We start from the raw sequence: 21,752 nt of genomic DNA, 5'->3' as shown, positions 1-21,752 counted from the left end.
CACTATCTGCCAGTGGCCTTGACTCTCTGTTAGCTCCTTATTTGTGGACTGATGGAGCTGACTTTGCTTCTAGCCAAGAAGTGCCCTGGTAACATGGTGTACTTGGAGAGCAGCTCTCCCTGCGTGGATACCTGCTCACATCTGGAGGTCAGCAGCTTGTGTGAGGAACACTACATGGATGGCTGTTTCTGCCCAGAAGGTACATGCTATGGAAGATCCTTGTCCTGGACACTGGGTGGGGAGATGAACATCTCCATTGACAGAGCAGGGGTCCTGATGTCTGTGGGTGGAGGTTTGGCTGGCAGCCTCTCCTTGGGGGAAATTGGCACTTCCTAAGGCTTCCAGGGTAAGTTTACATCTCTGGTTACCACAGGCACTGTATATGATGACATCACGGGCAGTGGCTGTGTCCCTGTGAGCCAGTGCCACTGTAAGCTGCATGGGCACCTCTATATGCCAGGCCAGGAGATAACCAATGACTGTGAGCAGTGGTAAGTCTCAGAGCATAGAGCTTGGGGGTCAGACAGGCCAGGGTGTCGCTGAGTCTTGACCTTGTGGCCCTGCTTCCCGGCAGTGTCTGCAATGCTGGTCGCTGGGTGTGTGAAGACCTGCCTTGCCCTGAGACCTGTGCCCTGGAAGGTGGCTCCCACATCACCACCTTTGATGGAAAAAAGTTTACCTTTCACGGGGACTGCTACTATGTCCTGACCAAGGTAGGCAGGCCAGTCTACCTGGATGGAGCTGGGGGCCCTCTGTCTTCTGGGGAAGGAGGAAAGACAGGTTCTGGAGAAGGCTGTCCCTGGGGTGGTGGGTGGTGCTACTCTTGGAAACAGGATGAAAAGTAGTGGGTCTAGGCTGCAGGAGGCTGTAGGATCCTCAGTGATTGTACCACCCTTCCCCATTCAGGGCAGCCACAATGACTCCTATGCCCTCCTGGGTGAGCTGGCCCCCTGCGGCTCTACAGACAAGCAGACCTGCCTGAAGACTGTCGTGCTGCTGACTGACAACAAGAAGAACGTGAGTCCTCTCTCCCTTCCCAGCATGCCTGGGTCCTGCACGCAGACACTCTCAGCTCTATGCACCCGTGACATTTCTTGCAGGTGGTGGCCTTCAAATCAGGTGGCAGCGTGTTACTCAATGAGCTGGAGGTGACCCTGCCCCATGTGGCAGGTGAGTGGCTCAGGGAGGGGTCCTGAACTGCTGCCGGGCAACAGAGCCAGCTGGGATTTGGACAGCCTAGGAGGCTGGGCCTCCGGCAGGCCCTATCCTTGGGTCCCTGCTGGTGGTAGGGGGATGGGATGTGGGCATGCCACCCAACAGTGAGGTGGAACCCAGGAGCCCTGCTGCCTTTCACTGTGGTCTTGTTTTACAGCGAGCTTCTCCATCTTCCAACCCTCCTCCTACCACATTGTTGTGAACACGGTGTTTGGGCTGCGGCTACAGGTTCAGCTGGTCCCAGTCATGCAGCTTTTTGTGACTCTGGACCAGGCTGCCCAGGGACAGGTGCAGGGTGAGTGGTCCCTTCTGTCTTGTCCCTGAAAAAGCCCCATGAGGGTCCTGCTGCCCCCCAGACCCTCCCCAATCCTTCCTAATCCTGTCCTGGCCCTTTAGGTCTCTGTGGGAACTTCAACGGCCTGGAAAGTGATGACTTCATGACGTCTGGTGGGCTGGTGGAGGCCACGGGTGCCGGCTTCGCCAACACCTGGAAGGCCCAGTCAAGCTGCCATGACAAGCTAGACTGGCTAGACGACCCCTGTTCCCTCAACATTGAGAGCGGTGAGGCTCAGGGGAAGCTGGCCGCCGTCCACTGGTTTGTCTAGGACACACAGTTCTGGCCAGTACCGCCTCAGAGCAGATGGGGCTTCTGATGAGGACATAGTATGTGGGTAGAGGGGTGGGTGGAGGTCACATGGTCCACGGTGCTGAGGACCTGCACATCCACCTGCTGTTCGGCTAGTTTATAGTGGCCCCATGGTGGCAGCTTTCTAAATGACAAAGTAGATGGGCTGGTCAGTCTACCTGCTGGGTGGTGGCTGTCATCCAGGCCTGGCCTAATGCTAGGATGACAAGCCCTCCTACCCACTTCTCGATCATGTTTGAAGATTTCTAGCCCCGTGGTGCTGAGAAAGGGAGGTGGTGGGTGTTATGTAAAAAGGTCTCATTTTGCTCATAGCAGCCTGGACTTATGACGGGAGGGAGGAAGGGACCTGGCTTTGGTCACACAGGAGACCGTGTCACCTCCATCCTGGGTGATCAGAATTTTAGGCTCAGGGTATGTGAAGGGAGCCTGGCCATGCTAAGGTTCTGACCCACTCCCCAGCCAATTATGCTGAGCACTGGTGTTCCCTGCTGAAGAGGTCGGAGACGCCTTTTGCCAGGTGCCATTCGGCTGTGGATCCCACTGAATACTACAAGGTGAGTTCATCCCCCAACCTTACATACTCAATGCTGCATGCAGCGTCCCCAGAGCCAGCAAAGTGTGCTCGGGCCACCTGGCTGAGCCTGGGAGTGGCTGGGTATGCGTGTGTGCCTGAGTGGTGGCATGTGCGCACGCGTGTGTTCACTTGAGTGCACAGGGTGCTGGGGCCATGTGCCTGGCCTCCTCACCTTACTGGTCCTTTGTTTGCCTTCTAGAGGTGCAAATACGACACGTGCAACTGTCAGAACAACGAGGACTGCATGTGTGCGGCTCTGTCTTCCTATGCCCGTGCCTGTGCTGCCAAGGGTGTCATGCTGTGGGGCTGGCGCGAGCGCGTCTGCAGTGAGTGCTTCTCCACTGGCTGCTTCCTAGGATGGTGATCCAGCCACAGACCTCCACGGGCTGGGGCTGGGAGCCCTGAGAACAGTCAATCCAGGGAGAGGGGCCAGCTCCTTGTAGCTGCCTCCCAGCGTCTGCCAGAAGCAGCAGCTTTACCTGACCTTTTAGGCTCTGCCTGCAGCGTGGGGCAGAATTCTGCAGAGATGGGCTATGGGACAGCCACAGCTGTGGCAGCTGAGTTCAGGAGCCTGGGAAGGGTTCCCAGGGTGGCTGCCCTCTATCTGCGGTCCTGGTGGAGGGAGAAGGTCAGGGACAGCCTATAGGGACAGTAGTTGGAGTCCAGTGCCATTGCCCCTCACTCCTGTGGTTTCCTCCGCAGACAAAGATGTGCATGCTTGCCCCAGCTCACAGATCTTCCTGTACAACCTGACCACTTGCCAGCAGACCTGCCGCTCGCTCTCAGAGGGTGACACCCACTGCCTCAAGGGATTTGCGCCTGTGGAAGGCTGTGGCTGCCCTGACCATACCTTCATGGATGAGAAGGGCCGCTGCGTGCCCTTGGCTAAGTGTTCCTGCTACCACCATGGTCTTTACCTGGAGGCAGGAGATGTGATCCTGAGGCAAGAGGAGCGCTGGTGAGTGCCCTGGACTCAGCAAGGGGCCCAGAGAGTGGGGGGAGGGGGCTTCTCTTGAATCTCTACCCCAAGTGCAAAAATGAGAGACTCTAAGTGGGACCTCCTGAGGCTCTCAAATGGCCTCAGAGGTGCCAGGGGTGAGATTCTGAGAGTGGCCTGGCTGGCATATGTCCTGTGTGGGGACAGACCTGGACCCTAATCATCCTGTCCCACTTCTCTCTCATAGCATTTGCCGGAACGGGAGGCTGCAATGCACCCAGGTCAAACTGATTGGCCACAGTAAGTTTTACGGATGCTGCCCATGTATGGCCACCGAGTCTTGTTTCCCCTCCCTTCTTACCTGGTACCCTGAATTCATCTTGAGCTAAGACAGGCTTCTTGACCCCACAGGCTGTGAGGCCCCCAAAATCCTTGTGGATTGCAACAACGTGACTGCTCTGGCCACCCGGAAACCCCGCCCCACCAGCTGCCAGACACTGGTGGCTGGTTATGTGAGTGCCAGGGAGGGCTGCTGTGGGTGGGCTGTTTGGGAGCATGCTGGATGCCTGAGTCCACTGTGCGGACTAGGGCAGACTCCCACGCTGCCAGTTCATTAGGCTGGGGGCTGAGTCTTATAAACACCTGGGTCTGTGGATACTCCCTGTGACCCTGGAAGAGAAGTAGCAGCCTACGGCAATGCGGACGTCAGTCTAGGGGCCTTGATCAGCAACCCTACCTGGTCTCCCTGACCAGGATGAGCTTGAAGGGAGGGGTTTTAGGAGAGAGGAGAAGAAGTTGGGGGTCCAGGACACTGTTAGATCTTCTTGTGTGGGCACTTGACCCCTCAATGAGGGGTTGGGCCTCATCTGAGCCCTTCTTGTTGTTCCAGTACCATACAGAGTGCATCAGTGGCTGTGTGTGTCCCGATGGGCTGCTGGATGATGGCCGTGGTGGCTGTGTGAAGGAGGAGAAGTGTCCTTGCATCCATAACAAAGACCTATACAATCCTGGGGCTAGCATCAAACTGGACTGTAACAACACCTGGTGAGCTGGCCCAGTCAAGCTGCATTAGAGAGGCTGGGCTGGTTTTGTGGGGATACAAGAAGGTCCCCACTCCATTGACAGAGCAAGTCTTATGTCTGCCCTTTGCCCTAGAGGTCACTTTTAGGCCAGTATAGGTGCTTGTAGATTTCCTATATGGGCTGCCTCAGTAGCTATTGCCATGGTGTCCAGGGCCTTACCTCGGCTGCTCTCCAAGGGCAGGTGGGAGTCTTGGCCTCAGGCCTCATCAGGCTCCTCTCTATCTTTCTCCGCAGTACTTGCCAGAAGGGACGCTGGGAGTGTACCCGGTATGCATGCCACAGCACCTGCTCTATCTATGGCAGCGGCCACTACATCACCTTCGATGGAAAGCACTATGACTTTGATGGACACTGCTCCTATGTGGCTGTCCAGGTGCGACTGTGAACCTCTCCAGGAAGGGGCCTGCCCTGAGATATGGAAGAGGGTCCTTGAGGTGGGAAGGGCTAACCCTTCCTCACCCTGGAACCCATACTGCCAGGATTTGGGCTCCCAGCAATGAATAGAGAGGATGTGGTAAACCCCTCTCCTGCCTCCAGTGCCCTACCCATGCATGGGGATGGGGGGTGTTGGGAAAGCCTGCATTCTCTGTCTCTCCTCTCTGTCTGTCTGTCTCTGTCTGTCTGTCTGTGTCTCTGTTTCTCTCTCTCTCTCTGTGTGTGTGTGTGTGTGTGTGTGTGTGTGTGTGTGTGTGTGTGTGTGTATAGACAGGCCCAGCTACTATCCCAGTAGTAGCTGGGATAAAAAAGATTTATTTATTATATATACAGCATGTATGACTGCAGGCCAGAAGAGGGCACCAGATCTCATTACAGATGGTTGTAAGCCATCATGTGGTTGCTAGGACTTGAACTCAGGACCTCTGGAAGAGCAGTCAGTTCTCTTAACTTCTGAGCCATCTCTCCAGCCCCCATTTGTGTGGCATTATTATTCCCAGACAACAGATCTGGCTGCGTGAGATTTGAGTTAGGGCCTTTTCCCAGATGGGGAAAGGCAGAGCATTTTCTACTCAGATGGGTGGCTTTAGCCTTGCCAGCTGGGGTAGGCACCTGTGTCCTAGCTGCCTTGGCTGACAGTGTCTTTTTGGACCCCAGGACTACTGTGGCCAGAACTCTACCGGCTCCTTCAGCATTATCACGGAGAACGTCCCCTGCGGCACCACAGGTGTTACCTGCTCCAAGGCCATAAAGATCTTTATAGGGGTGAGTGCTGCTGGTTCCTGGGACAGGAGATCTCTTGGGAACCCTTGGACACAGTCAGTGACCATCTTTTTCTCTGGATAGGGAACAGAGCTGAAGTTGGTGGATAAACATCGCGTCATAAAGCAGTTGGAGGAGGGGCACCATGTGCCCTTCATCACACGGGAAGTGGGCCTGTACCTGGTGGTGGAGGCCAGCTCTGGCATTATCGTTATCTGGGACAAGAGGACCACCATCTTCATCAAACTGGCCCCTTCTTACAAGGTGGGCCACCAAGATGCCAGCCGTGTCCTGGGCTACCCCTAGCATAGACCCTGTGGATGTTGCTCTCACCTACCTCAAGAACTTCTCAAGCTGGAGACTCTTGTCTTTCCTCCTGCAGGGCACTGTATGTGGTCTGTGTGGGAACTTTGATGACCAGACCAAAAATGACTTCACCACTCGGGACCACATGGTTGTGACCAGTGAGCTGGACTTTGGGAATAGTTGGAAGGAAGCTTCCACGTGCCCAGATGTGACCCACACTCCAGACCCCTGCAGCCTGAACCCACATCGTCGCTCCTGGGCAGAGAAGCAGTGTAGCATTATCAAGAGTGGTGTATTCAAAGGGTGTCACAGCAAGGTAGGATTGGCTGCAGGCACGGGAGGGCCACAAGGGTGAGCAGGGGCACAGGTAGGGGTGGACCCTGGGCATGTGCAAACAAGTGTGGGCAGGGGCACAGACGTGTGCGGACTGTGGGCATGGACAAAGGGCTGAGTCCCACTGTAAGTGTGTCGTGGTTGTGGTCAGGGCCACGGTTGGGGCCACTGAAAGAGACTGGTGAGCATGACTGTGGCCATGAGAGGGGTGTGGCCTATTAGTCTTGCTGTATTTGTTTTTCGGGCTCCTAGCCTCTCAATGTAGGCTTAGGATACTTGGAGGTACGTTGCTGTACCACCATGGGGCATTTGTTCTTCAATTCTGTACACTTGGTAAGAAGTCGGTAATTAGATGATCAACTTTTCTCTCTGCGATTCCTGGGTAGACTCTGACCTCCTTTGCCCTGACTACATGCTCATCAGGGAGGGAGAGAAATGACTTATTTTGTTAGTGCCTAGAAGACAGCAGGGGGAGGGCCAGTTTTAGTTTTCATCTTGAGGCACTCAGGGGATAGGTGACAGATCTGTTGGCCAGGGTGGCCTGAAGGTGAGTGCCCTCCCTCCATCAGCTACTCTGGGGCCCTGGGCCAGCTTCAGTGTCCTGCGTTCCAGGCTCTCTAAGGGCAGTGCAGGCCTAGGCACATTGAAGTCTTCTTCCTAGGTGGACCCCACGGTCTTCTATGAGGCCTGTGTGCATGACTCCTGCTCCTGTGACACGGGAGGTGACTGTGAGTGTTTCTGCTCTGCTGTGGCCTCCTACGCTCAGGAGTGCACCAAGGCAGAGGCCTGTGTGTTCTGGAGGACGCCGGACCTGTGCCGTGAGTACCCATGGCAGGCAGCATCTTCCTTCCCCTCCCAAGTGACGACTGAATGTCCCTCATCCCATACTTGTCCCCAGGCATCCTTTCTTGGGGCATAGTGAGACTTGTGTTGGTAGGAGCTGACTGGACCTGTTCTTGCTCACATACCCTGATGCTGGCTCACTTGGGTACCCCCTTGGATGCTCCCAAGCCTGACCGTGTCCCCATCCTCTCTCCCTCTAGCCGTATTCTGTGATTACTACAACCCCCCAGATGAGTGTGAATGGCACTACGAACCATGTGGGAACCGCACCTTTGAGACCTGTAGGACCATCAATGGCATCCACTCCAACATCTCTGTGTCCTACCTGGAGGGTGAGCTGGCAGGGCCCTTCAGCAAGGGAGTCGCCAAGGGGTAGGCCCCTGTCGGGCTGAGGGCTACCATTAGCTGGAGACACATGGGGATGTTTGAGAGGTGCCCAAGGGCTAAGAGGCTTGGGAACAAGGTTCATTTCACTTCAGTCTATTCACTGAACTGGGGCCATAGACCCCAGCTAAGACCCTGACTCCTGAAGAGGTGGCAGAGGAGCACGCTAACTCATGGGTGGGAACAATGAAGCAGAACATCCTAGTGGCAGGGGAGACACAAACCCTGTCTTCTAACTCTTGGTCTTCATAGATGAACATCTCCAAGCAAAACACCACATGGGGTGGGGCTGATGAGGAAGGTCTGGCGGAGCAGGGGGTCCTCTGTGGTGGTCTGAGCCCCATTTCCTATACCCACTAGGTTGCTACCCTCGGTGCCCTAAGGACAGGCCCATCTATGACGAGGATCTGAAGAGATGTGTGACTGAGGACAAGTGTGGCTGCTATATTGAGGACACTCGCTACCTGCCCAATGCATCTGTTCCCACTGAGGAGATCTGCAAGTCTTGGTACTGAGCCTACATTGCACAGGGAAAGGTTGGCACACACACACACACACACACACACACACACACACACACACACACACCATGTTCAGACACATGAAAATGGGAAATGTGGTCACTCCGGTCAGGTGCATATGTACATGCAAGCATGCATATATGGCTCATAGCCACACTCACATGCGTGCACAGCCCATTCAATGTGCATACATACATGGACACAGCCACACCCAGTTGCACACCCAGTCACACTTGGACACATATCATAGGAGCTAGGATACAGAGGTGCTAGTTCCTGTCCTTAGGGGTATGGAGGCCTTTTGATCTCACCCCATCCTCTTGGCCCAGCTTTTTCTTAGCTTCACCGCATCTGGCTGGCCATATTTAGAACCCAATGGGTGGGGTTTCTTTGTAGCTTGTGTTTGGGGAAGTACTCTGGGGCTTTGGGTCAGAGCACAGGGAGATGGGCATGTGGTGTCCGTGAGCAGGGAAGTATGGGGGGACCTATAGCATCTATACTTGCTTTGCAGTATATGCACCAACACCTCAGAAATCATCTGCCGTCCCGATGAAGGTAAGCTGCCCTCTGCTGGGGTCCTGGAGATGGAGGGTTCGAGGTCCCAACCCAGGAAGCCTGTGGGCTGTGCTATTCTTGTACATGGGACCTGGCCTCGGGTAGGGATTGGTTTCCTCCTGGGCTCTGTGTCTTGGTTCCCCAGGTCCTTTCCAGCTTCAACTAGCTGAGCTGTGCAGCAAGCCTGAGGGGCCCACACTACACATCTTTGTTTCTTTTCCCCAATGGGAGTGGTACCCTATGGGGAATTTCTAGTGCATCTCTCATCTGGGTTCTGGGCTCATTGCCTCTGGGTTTCAATGAGGCTCCTTCTTCAAAGCAAGAGGTTCTGGGGATGCAGTCTTGCTGGAATGTATCCCAGTCTTCCCTCACCTATGATAAATTGGGGAAGCCTTGAAAGTCTGTCTTTCTTGTTGATTTAATGGTTCCATACCCTCTGTGCAGGGAAGATTCTTAACCAGACCCAGGATGGTATCTTCTGCTACATGGAGTTCTGCGGCTCCAATGGGACAGTGGAGAAACACTTCAATATTTGTGCCTCCTCTACGGCACCTCCATCCACCCTGACAAGCTTCACCACAATCTCCACCCCTTCTCCCATCTCCACCACCACCACCACTACCACCATCACTGCCACTACTGTCACTGCCACCGCCAGTACCCCCACGGCCACCGCCAGTACCGCCACTGCCACCGCCAGTACCCCCACGGCCACCGCCAGGACCCCCACTGCCACCACCAGTACCCCCACGGCCACCGCCAGTACCCCCACTGCCACCGCCAGTACCCCCACTGCCACCGCCAGTACCGCCACTGCCACCGCCAGTACCCCCACGGCCACCGCCAGTACTGCCACTGCCACTACCACAGTCACGATGACCACTACTAAAGGTGAGGCTTATTCTGGGGACTTTTGTTTTTTTGAGAACCCAGCATGGATTCTTCTTCTGGGAGCCAGAGCCAGGTCTGTGTATTCAGCCTCCATTCAGCAAATCAACTGGGAACTTAGGTGGCATTGACATTTTTCTGAACTCAGGACATTGGAGGATGTCCTTACATTGCTCTGCATTTGTTCCAGTTCACACCATATCTGTGATGTGTGAGCTGTCAGGGGTATGACAGACACAGGGGAGAACACCTGTAATTTTGGGGACCTGGGCTAGGCTTGGGGCTCAGTTGACAAAACACTTGCTTCACAAACATGGGGACATGGATTTGATCCCCAGAGCCCTTGTAAAAATGCCAGGCATGGGGGTGCACATTGTAATTCCATTGTTGGGGACATGGGGACAGCAGGATTCTTGGGACTCACTGGCAAGCCAGTATAACTTAATTGCCAAGTTCCAGGCCAATGGGAGACCTTGTCTGAAAGGAAGTAGATGGCATTCTTGAGGATGACACTGGAGATTGTCCTCTGGTCTCTGCATTCACATATACACATGTTCATGCACATCTGCAAACACATGTACACACACAAATGTGCACACACACAGATGTTCACACACACATACAATGCAGGCTAAGCATGGTGTTGCACACTTACAACCAGCACCTGGGAGGCAGAAGCAGGATGATTGCCATAAGTTTGAGGCCTATGGTCTATGTCAAGAGTTCCAGGCTGGCTAGGGCTGTATAGCAAGACCATGCTTTAAAAAAAAAAGACTTAAATTGTGCAGTGATATCCTCCTTTTTTCCTTGATTTAAGTTCCACCAACAACTCTTAGTAAGTGACATTACAATACTTTTCCATGATAGGTAGGGCCAAGAAGAGAAAATCTTTCCAAATCCCTCCTGGGCTTCCTTCAGAAGCAGACATGAGGGCAGGCTGCACTTACCTGCCTGTGGATCACAGATGGATTTGCTCACTGTTTGTCAAGTCCATGAACACAGAGGTGGGCCCTGGCCTGTGTGGATGACTGTGTTCTTGGTCAGGAATAGACAAAGCCCCTTTCACATTCTTGCTTAGGGATGGCTCCCTTGTTAGTCTTTTTACTCTCTCTTTCACAACATTGCCAAGGAAGGAGTACTGAGCTGGGACTCTAAGACCAGGGTGTGTCCCACCTAGACATGGCCTTGAGTGGCCCCTTCTCTTTGGGCCACAGTCTTTCAGCTGCAAAAAGGTGGAAATGGGTCTGTTCTGAACTCTGACCCTATAAACCTGGTCCATTAGTGATGATGGGGTGGGCAAGTGTATCTGTGGGGTGGCTGAGGGAGTCACTGAGGACTCAATCACCTTAGCCCCTTTCAAACGTGAATAGCGTATATGTAATTTTGCTTCAGTAGGAGGACATTGCTGCTACTGGTCTGACTGGATCAACAACAACCGTCCTAGCGATAGCAGTGATGGTGGTGATCGAGAGACCTTCGACAGCATCTGTAGTGCTCCCGAGGACATTGAGTGCAGGGCAGCCACAGAGCCCAAACTCAGCTGGGAGGAGCTGGGCCAGAAGGTACAGTGTAATGTCTCAGTTGGGTTCGTTTGCCATAATGAAGACCAGTATGGAAACGGAGACGGAGTATTTGGACGTTGTTATGACTATGAGATACGAGTCAACTGTTGCTATCCAAGGGAGTACTGTACTACTCCAACCACTTCACCTACAACTTCACCAACAACTCTATCTACCTCTTCCCCAACCACCTTACCTACAACTTCCCCACTGACTTCATCTATTACTTCACCAACATCCTCACCTATTACTTCAACAGTTTCACCAAGTACCTCAACTTCCATGTCACCAACAAGCTTGCCGACCACTACATCAATCATTTCACCAACCACTTCCCCGACCACTACACCAACCATCTCATCTACCACTACACTGATGACTTCATTTACCACTTCACAACCATCTTCATCAACCACCTCTCCTAGCAGTTCACCAACCCCCTCTGTAACAACTTCACCAACCACTTCACCAGGAACCTCAACTACCACATCACCAAGCACCATTTCATCAGCCTTGCCTACCACATCCACCACTACACAAGAGACCACTACATGCATTGAAGATTGTAAGTGGACAGGCTGGAAGGATTCTGGCAAACCCACCCATGATATAGACAGTGGAGATTTTGAACTGATTGGAGAAGCCTGTGAACCAGGCTGGAGAGTAGACAACATCTCCTGCAGAGCTGTGATGTATTCCAACAAACCACTTGATCAGCTAGGACAGAAAGTGATTTGTGACAAAAATGTTGGGCTAGTGTGCAGAAATGCAGAACAGGAAATAGGAGGGTTCATACCAATGCGTGTGTGTCTCAACTATGAGATCAATGTTCAGTGCTGTAGTATAGAATGTACAACAACCACACAAACTTCAACCACCACTACAGTGACTTCTATCCCAACATCTACCAGCACAGTGACTCCACACACACCTTCAACCACCACACAGACCTCAACTGCAACAACTACCACACAGACTACAACACCAACACCCCACACAAGCACCTCAATTCCAACATCTACTACCACACAGACCACAACACCAACACCCCACACAAGTACCTCAATTCCAACATCTACTACCACACAGACCACAACACCAACACCCCACACAAGTACCTCAACTGCAACATCTACTACCACACAGACCACAACACCAACACCCCTAACAAGCACCTCCACCTCAACATCTACCACCGCAGAGACACCTAGTCCAACCCCCTCTCCTTCAGTGACTCCAACCCCAACACCTACCACCACAGAGACCTCACCCTCAACATCTACCACCACCAAGACCACAACACCAACACCCTCCCCAAGCAGCTCCACCTCAACATCTACTACCACACAGACACCAATCACAACCCCCACCACCACAGTGACTCCAACACCAACTGCTACCACCACAGAGACCTCAACATCTACCACTACACAGACCACAACACCAACACCCTCCCCGGGCACCTCCACCTCAACATCTATCACCACACAGACACCTAGTCCAAAGCCAACTACTACAGTGACTCCAACCCCAACACCTACCCCCACAGAGACCTCAACTTCCACATCTACTATCACAGAGACCACAACACCAACACCCTCCCCAAGCAGCTCCACCTCAACATCTATCACCACACAGACACCTAGTCCAACCTCAAGTACTACAGTGACTCCAACTCCAAAACCTTCTACCACAGAGATCTCAACCTCAACATCTACTACCACGCAGACCCCAATCACAACACCCACCACCACAGTGATTCCAACACCAACTGCTACCACCACAGAGACCTCAACTTCAACATCCCACACAAGCACCTCCACCCAAACATCTACCACCATACAGACCACAACACCACCACCCTCCCCGAGCACCTCCACCTCAACATCTACTACCACACAGACACCAATCACAACCCCAAGTACCACAGTGACTCCAACTCCAACACCTTCTACCACAGAGACCTCACCCTCAACATCTACCACCACCCAGACCACAATACCAACACCCTCCCCAAGCACCTCCACCTCAACATCTACTACCACACAGACACCTAGTCCAACCCCAACTACTACAGTGACTCCAACCCCAACACCTACCCCCACAGAGACCTCAACTTCCACATCTACTATCACAGAGACCACAACACCAACACCCTCCCCAAGCACCTCTACCTCAACATCTTCTACCACACAGTCACCAATCACAACCCCCACTACCACAGTGACTCCAACACCAACTGCTACCACCACAGAGACCTCAACTTCCACATCTACTACCACAGAGACCACAACACCAACACCCTCCCCAAGCACCTCCACCTCAACATCTATCACCACACAGACACCAAGTCCAACCCCAAGTACCACAGTGACTCCAACTCCAACACCTTCCACCACAGAGACCTCACCCTCAGCATCTACCACCACCCAGACCACAACACCAACACCCTCCCCAAGCACCTCCACCTCAACATCTACTACCACTCAGACACCTAGTCCAACCCCCTCTACTACAGTGACTTCAACTCCAACCACCACAGAGATCTCAACTTCCACATCTACTATCACAGAGACCACAACACCAACACCCTCCCCAAGCAGCTCCACCTCAACATCTATCACCACACAGACACCAATCACAACTCCTACCACCACAGTGACTCCAAATGCAACAACTACCACCACAGAGACCTCAACCTCAACATCCACCACCACACAGACACCAAGTCCAACTCCAAGTACCACAGTGACTTCAACATCAACATCTACCACCACAGAGACCACAACACCAATACCCTCCCCAAGCACCTCCACCTCAACATCTATCACCACACAGACACCTAGTCCAACCCCCTCTACTACTGTGACTCCAACCCCAACACCTACCACCACAGAGACCTCAACTTCCACAACTACTATCACAGAGACCACAACACCAACACCCTCCCCAAGCAGCTCCACCTCAACATCTACTACCACACAGACACCAATCACAACCCCCCCCACCACAGTGACTCCAACACCAACTGCTACCACCACAGAGACCTCAACATCTACCACTACACAGACCACAACACCAACACCCTCCCCAAGCAGCTCCACCTCAACATCTACTACCACACAGACACCAATCACAACTCCCACTACCACAGTGACTCCAACACCAACTGCTACCACCACAGAGACCTCAACATCTACCACTACACAGACCACAACACCACCACCCTCCACAAGCACCTCCACCTCAACATCTACCACCACAGAGACCACAACACCAACACCCTCCCCAAGCACCTCCACCTCAACATCTACTACCACACAGACACCTAGTCCAACCCCCTCTACTACAGTGACTCCAACCCCAACACCTACCACCACAGAGACCTCAACTTCCACATCTACTATTACAGAGACCACAACACCAACACCCTCCCCAAGCACCTCCACCTCAACATCTATCACCACACAGACACCAATCACAACTCCCACCACCACAGTGACTCCAACTGCAACAACTACCACCACAGAGACCTCAACCTCAACATCCACCACCACACAGACACCAAGTCCAACTCCAAGTACCACAGTGACTTCAACATCAACATCTACCACCACCCAAACCACAACACCAACACCCTCCCCAAGCACCTCCACCTCAACATCTACTACCACACAAACACCTAGTCCAACCCCCTCTCCTACAGTGACTCCAACCCCAACACCTACCAACACAGAGACCTCAACTTCCACATCTACTATCACAGAGACAACACCACCAACACCCTCCCCAAGCACCTCCACCTCAACATCTACTACCACACAGACACCAAGTCCAACTCCAAGTACCACAGTGACTTCAATGGCAACACCTACCACCACAGAGACCATAACACCAACACCCTCCCCAAGCAGCTCCACCTCTACATCTACTACCACACAGACACCAATTACAACCCCCACTACCACAGTGACTCCAACACCAACTGCTACCACCACAGAGACCTCAACATCTACCACTACACAGACCACAACACCAACACCCTCCCCAAGCACCTCTACCTCAACATCTACTACCACACAGACACCTAGTCCAACCCCCTCTACTACTGTGACTCCAACCCCAACACCTACCACCACAGAGACCTCAACTTCCACATCTACTACCACACAAACACCTAGTCCAACCCCAAGTACCTCAATGACTCCACCTCCAACACCTTCCACCACAGAGACCTCACCCTCAACATCTACCACCACCCAGACCACAACACCAACACTCTCCCCAAGCACCTCCACCTCAACATCTACTACCACACAGACACCAATCACAACTCCCACTACCACAGTGACTCCAACACCAACTGCTACCACCACAGAGACCTCAACATCTACCACTACACAGACCACAACACCAACACCCTTCACAAGCACCTCCACCTCAACATCTACTACCACACAGACACCTAGTCCAACCCCAAGTACTACAGTGACTCCAACCCCAACACCTACCACCACAGAGACCTCAACTTCCACATCTACTATCACAGAGACCACAACACCAACACCCTCCCCAAGTACCTCCACCTCAACATCTATCACCACACAGACACCAAGTCCAACTCCAAGTACCACAGTGACTCCAACTCCAACACCTTCCACCACAGAGACCTCACCCTCAACATCTACCACCACCCAGACCACAACACCAACACCCTCCACAAGCACCTCCACCTCAACATCTACTACCACACAGACACCTAGTCCAACCCCAAGTACTACAGTTACTCCAACTCCAACCACCACAGAGACCTCAACTTCCACATCTACTATCACAGAGACCACAACACCAACACCCTTCCCAAGTAGCTCCACCTCAACATCTATCACCACACAGACACCAATCATAACTCCCACCACCACAGTGACTCCAACTGCAACAACTACCACCACAGAGACCTCAACCTCAACATCCACCACCACACAGACACCAAGTCCAGCTCCAAGTACCACAGTGACTTCAACATCAACAGCTACCACCACAGAGACCTCAACTTCCACATCTACTACCACACAAACACCTAGTCCAACCCCAAGTACCTCAATGACTCCAACTCCAACACCTTCCACCACAGAGACCTCACCCTCAACATCTACCACCAACCAGACCACAACACCAACACTCTCCCCAAGCACTTCCACCTCAACATCTACTACCACACAGACACCAATCACAACTCCCACTACCACAGTGACTCCAACACCAACTGCTACCACCACAGAGACCTCAACATCTACCACTACACAGACCACAACACCAACACCCTCCACAAGCACCTCCACCTCAACATCTACTACCACACAGACACCTAGTCCAACCCCAAGTACTACAGTGACTCCAACCCCAACACCTACCACCACAGAGACCTCAATTTCCACATCTACTATCACAGAGACCACAACACCAACACCCTCCCCAAGCACCTCCACCTCAACATCTATCACCACACAGACACCAAGTCCAACTCCAAGTACCACAGTGACTCCAACTCCAACACCTTCCACCACAGAGACCTCACCCTCAACATCTACCACCACCCAGACCACAACACCAACACCCTCCCCAAGCACCTCCACCTCAACATCTACTACCACACAGACACCTAGTCCAACCCCAAGTACTACAGTTACTCCAACTCCAACCACCACAGAGACCTCAACTTCCACGTCTACTATCACAGAGACCACAACACCAACACCCTTCCCAAGCAGCTCCACCTCAACATCTATCACCACACAGACACCAATCACAACTCCCACCACCACAGTGACTCCAACTGCAACAACTACCACCACAGAGACTTCAACCTCAACATCCACCACCACACAGACACCAAGTCCAACTCCAAGTACCACAGTGACTTCAACATCAACACCTTCCACCACAGAGACCTCAACTTCCACAACTACTATCACAGAGACCACAACACCAACACCCTCCCCAAGCAGCTCCACCTCAACATCTACTACCACACAGACACCAATCACAACTCCCACTACCACAGTGACTCCAACACCAACTGCTACCACCACAGAGACCTCAACATCTACTACCACACAGACACCTAGTCCCACCCCAAGTACTACAGTTACTTCAACTCCAACACCTTCCACCATTGAGATCTCAACCTCAACATCTACCACCACAGAGACCACAACACCAACACCCTCCCCAAGCATCTCCACCTCAACATCTACTACCACACAGACACCAATCACAACCCCCATTACCACAGTGACTCCAACACCAACTGCTACCACCACAGAGACCTTAACTTCAACACCCCACACAAGCACCTCCACTCAAACATCTACTACCACACAGACCACAACACCAACACCCTCCCCAAGCACCTCTACCTCAACATCTATCACCACACAGACACCTAGTCCAACCCCCTCTACTGCAGTGTCTCCAACCCCAACACCTACCACCACAGAGACCTCAACTTCCACATCTACTATCACAGAGACTACAACACCAACACCCTCCCCAGGCACCTCCACCTCAACATCTATCACCACACAGACACCAATCACAACCCCTACTACCACAGTGACTCCAACCCCAACAGCTACCACCACAGAGACCTCAACCTCGCCATCTACCACCACCCAGAGCACAACACCAACACCCCCCCCAAGCACCTCCACCTCAACATCTACTACCACACAGACACCAAGCCCAACCCCCACTACCACAGTGACTCCAACTCTAACTCCTACCATCACAGAGACACCAACTCCAGCCTCAACTACCACACCAATCCCACCCTCGTCCTCTACTGTGACTACTACCACCACCACACATTACACAACCCCAACGGCCACTGTCATAATCACAGAGACTCCAACCCCTTCTCCCACCCCTTCAGAAACCCCAACTCCACCCTCTACCTCTACTGAAAGCACAACCCCAACATCTTCTACTAGCCAAACCCCAACCCCCAAACCCACCACAACCAAAGAGATCTCTACTTCTACAAACACAGTACCTACTACAGGACCAACTTCTTCCAAACCTCCAACCAAGCCATGGACGCCTGTGACCACTGTGTCCACTTCTCCCCCACTCTCGGAGTCCACTACCCTTCAAAGCACCCCTGTAACTACCATAGCAACATCTAGCACAGCATCGTCACCTGGAACAACATCACTGTTCATCACTTCATCAGTGGGCAGCACACCCTCTTCACCTCCAGGATCAACACCAGGACCTACCACAACTCTTGGTAAGCACACATGTGAGGCCACCTCTTCTCCTCTTCTCTTAGGATAGCTTCCTTTCATCAGGGAAGCTTTGTGGCCTCAAGATTGGAGCCTGGGTTCAGCATTTTGTGCTTCATGACCCTGTTCTTGCCCAGGGAGGCCAGTCCCCTGGAATGTTTGAGGCAGGCTAATTGGGCCTTCTCTGTCCCCTGAGTCAGATCCCTGGGAGTGATGAATTGGCTGGAAACAAAGATCACTGTCTTTCTGTAGATAGGCTTTCCTCAGAAAGAGCTACTTCAGCATAAACTTGGTTGCCCAACACTGATGGGACTCTATGGGGAAAGCTCTCCCAGGGAAGTCCCTGCATCAGGCCAGGGCTGGTGTAAGGCAGAGGGCCACTCTGTGTCTGGGCATGGCACAAGAGGCCTTGGAGGGTAGCTAGTCTGGCACTGTCAGATGCCAGTGCGCAGTGTGACAGTCACACAGTGTGCATGGTGATGTCAAATCCTAGTGAGTGGATACAAGGCTTTGACACCTCCACATGGCTTCTTGAGCCAGCTGTTCTCTCTCTGTGGTGGCGCTTGCAGGTTGAGCTCTGCAGCATCTGAGATGAACGGTGCCATCGGTCCACAATGTAACTCTTCTTACAGGTGTGTCTACCTCCTCAAAGACCACAACAGTGCCAACTTCAACCACCACCAGACCACCTTCCACGTCCACTCCTACACCCTCCACTGTGCCAGTGTCCACCATGGAAACCGTCACCCAGACAAGGCTCTCATCAACCACACCAACTACTTTGGAGACCACCAGGACCACCTCTTGGGGGACAGTCTCAGTCTCCCCAATCACCTCTCCCAGCACCAGCTGGACCAACACTGCCACTGTGGTTATTTGCTGTGTTTTGAATGGAACATTCTATGGCCCAGGTATCCATGGTATTCATTTCTAATGTTCATAAAGCTCAAGCTGGTCCTGCTCTTTCCAGTGAGTAGAACCAGGGTCAGATCCCAACATGGTGCTTCCTCAGGAAGCTGGATGCTGGTCATGGGTGGATGCTTTTGTGGTCAGCTTTACCTTGCTGAGAACATGAACCAGAAGTCAGGGCTCTTCCAAGTTCAGGAGAACAAATAGGGGTGGTCTTAGTCTGTTTTCTGTTATAACAAAATACTTGAGGCCAGGTGATTTATAAATAATAGGTCATTCAGCTGACAGTTTTGGAGTTAGGAAGTACAGGAACATGGCACTGGCACCTGATGAGTTCTTCATTCTGCATCAAAACATGATGCAGGTATCAGGTGTTGAGGTGGCACAAGTGCCAGCTCTGGTCTCTCTTCCTCTTCTTGTAATGCCACTAATGCCATGCTAGGGGGCTCACCCTCATACCTCATTTAAGGCTGGTCATCTCCCCTAAGGACCTTCCCCCAGTACAGTAAGTCCCTCCCCATGGCCTCCATGGAGTCTATCAGTGTGTTCTAGTGCCCAGCTATGCCTTTGGATGGTGTAAAGACTACATTCTTCTCTTTCCTTCTCTTCTTAGGTGAACTGGTCTACAACAATACCCTTGGGGACACTTGTTATTATGTGAACTGCTCTTTGGATTGCAAAGTCCAGTTCTTCAATTGGTCCTGTCCAGCTACTCCCTCGACTTCTACACCCTCAACACCAACATCCCCTCTGACGACCACACCTTCCACACCATCTACCACATCTTCCAAGTCGACACCCTCTACGCCAACATCCACATCATCCAAGTCAACAACCGGCACTCCAACCACAACTTCCATCTTTGAGTGCCAAGACTTTGATCCTCCTAGACAGGTCAGTGGGCAGTATGTGGCTTGTTACCCTGGCACTGAACAGGTCCACGTCCAGGCACCCACCATCTGAATGACACGCTTCCTTGTTGTTCAAGATGCCCGTATCCCCACACCCTGCACCTTCTCCAGTAGAACATCGTGGACACAGGGTCTGCTGGCCCTCTCTCTTTTCATCCTAGCTTCCCTCAGCTCCATCCCTGAGTGTGTCCTATCCTCCTGTGTAGACTGGGGGAGCTAAGCTAGGCTACCTGCTGACTGTTTCACACCCTCCATCCTGCAGGTGAATGAGACCTGGTGGCTGTGTAACTGTACCATGGCCATTTGCAAGCATGACAACGTGGTAGAGATTGTGGAAAAGGAGTGCAACCCCCCACCCATGCCCACCTGTTCCAACGGCCTCAAGCCTGTGCGTGTCACTGATCCTGACGGCTGCTGCTGGCACTGGGAGTGTGACTGTAAGGCCCTTAGCTATCTGGGGATGCACCTGCCAGGGCCCTGTCTTCTTTGGTCCCAGTGGCTACAGGGCCAGCCTCTGGGAACAGACCTTGATTGCTAAGTGCCTGCTGTAGGCTGTGCACACAGTCTTAGGGACTCCTCAATACCCTTTATGTCTCCCTGGGTAGGAGCTTGGGTAGGTAGAAGCCTTGACTGGTGGGGCAGAGGCACCTCTCTGAGCAAGGATGCTTCTGAGGTTAGGAATGACCTTCTGGCTCTAAAGTAAGGTCTCACCCTGCAGAAGAGGGGGTGTCTCTGAACCAACTGGGAAGATGTTTTTAGAAGATCTGCTCCAGCTTGGATGCCCCTAGTGGCTCAACCTGGGGACCAGGTTTTTCAGATTCCTTTAGTTACTGCTGGCTTTTCAGCCCATCCCTTGAATCCTGACCATGATTTGGTTCCAGTGGTTCTGGCTTGGTGACATCAACTTACAGAGCTTCTTCCACAGGCTACTGTACCGGCTGGGGAGACCCACACTTTGTCACCTTTGATGGGCTCTACTACAGTTACCAGGGTAACTGTACCTACGTGCTGGTGGAGGAGATTATCTCCAAGGTGGACAACTTTGGGGTCTACATTGACAACTACCATTGTGATGTCAATGACCAAGTGTCCTGCCCCCGCACACTAATTGTGCGCCATGAGACCCAGGAAGTGCAAATCAAGACTGTGCACATGATGCCCATTGAGGTGCAGGTATGTGGCTGGGGCTGTCTGGGCATCCACAGTGTGTCTGCCATGGCCTTATACTGTAGGCCCCGGGCAACAGAGGACTAAGCTGCAGGTCCATTGGCCCAGCCTGGAGCCATGGCACATGTAGGGCCTCCTTAGTGTCACATCAGCCCTTCTCACGGGCTCTCTAAGTGAGCACAGACACTCCCTCTCTGAGGATAGGTGAACAGGAAGTGACTGTGTCTAGCTGAGTCTTCTCTATCCTCTGGGGTCATTGGGGATGTTGACTGAGACAGCTGAGGAGCCCTGACCCTTTCATGGTGCCTCAAAGTCTCTGGGAAGAGCCTTCTTTGGCTTTTCCTGGAATGAGCTGGAACAAAGGTCTGCCCCAGTATGGTGGAAAGGAAGCAAGAAGGGAAGAGAAAGAGGTGAGGGACAGGAAAAGATTCCCTTT

At 52.7% G+C, this 21,752-nt stretch overlaps 1 protein-coding gene across 1 annotated transcript in view; it reads left to right on the top strand.

Annotated features, from left to right (window-relative positions):
• Muc2 (mucin 2, oligomeric mucus/gel-forming) overlaps nucleotides 1-21,752 on the top strand; it is a 32,842-nt gene that overhangs the window by 3,670 nt on the left and 7,420 nt on the right. The window contains 29 exon segments of the mRNA XM_059255137.1: nucleotides 74-199; nucleotides 374-491; nucleotides 575-713; nucleotides 907-1,017; nucleotides 1,101-1,170; nucleotides 1,373-1,510; nucleotides 1,612-1,776; nucleotides 2,321-2,415; nucleotides 2,635-2,761; nucleotides 3,138-3,393; nucleotides 3,620-3,672; nucleotides 3,784-3,884; nucleotides 4,262-4,416; nucleotides 4,689-4,827; nucleotides 5,547-5,654; nucleotides 5,736-5,915; nucleotides 6,034-6,273; nucleotides 6,952-7,108; nucleotides 7,334-7,465; nucleotides 7,878-8,025; nucleotides 8,550-8,593; nucleotides 9,038-9,250; nucleotides 10,874-11,608; nucleotides 11,891-17,827; nucleotides 18,056-18,334; nucleotides 18,962-19,240; nucleotides 19,852-20,132; nucleotides 20,412-20,586; nucleotides 21,075-21,322. Coding sequence (XP_059111120.1) covers nucleotides 74-199; nucleotides 374-491; nucleotides 575-713; nucleotides 907-1,017; nucleotides 1,101-1,170; nucleotides 1,373-1,510; nucleotides 1,612-1,776; nucleotides 2,321-2,415; nucleotides 2,635-2,761; nucleotides 3,138-3,393; nucleotides 3,620-3,672; nucleotides 3,784-3,884; nucleotides 4,262-4,416; nucleotides 4,689-4,827; nucleotides 5,547-5,654; nucleotides 5,736-5,915; nucleotides 6,034-6,273; nucleotides 6,952-7,108; nucleotides 7,334-7,465; nucleotides 7,878-8,025; nucleotides 8,550-8,593; nucleotides 9,038-9,250; nucleotides 10,874-11,608; nucleotides 11,891-17,827; nucleotides 18,056-18,334; nucleotides 18,962-19,240; nucleotides 19,852-20,132; nucleotides 20,412-20,586; nucleotides 21,075-21,322 — 10,949 coding nt within the window.

The sequence above is a fragment of the Peromyscus eremicus genome, chromosome 1 (assembly GCF_949786415.1).
Source record: "Peromyscus eremicus chromosome 1, PerEre_H2_v1, whole genome shotgun sequence".
Taxonomy (NCBI): Eukaryota; Metazoa; Chordata; class Mammalia; order Rodentia; family Cricetidae; genus Peromyscus; species Peromyscus eremicus.
Note: the sequence above shows the minus strand (reverse complement) of the source record. Positions and strands in the feature narration are given on the sequence as shown.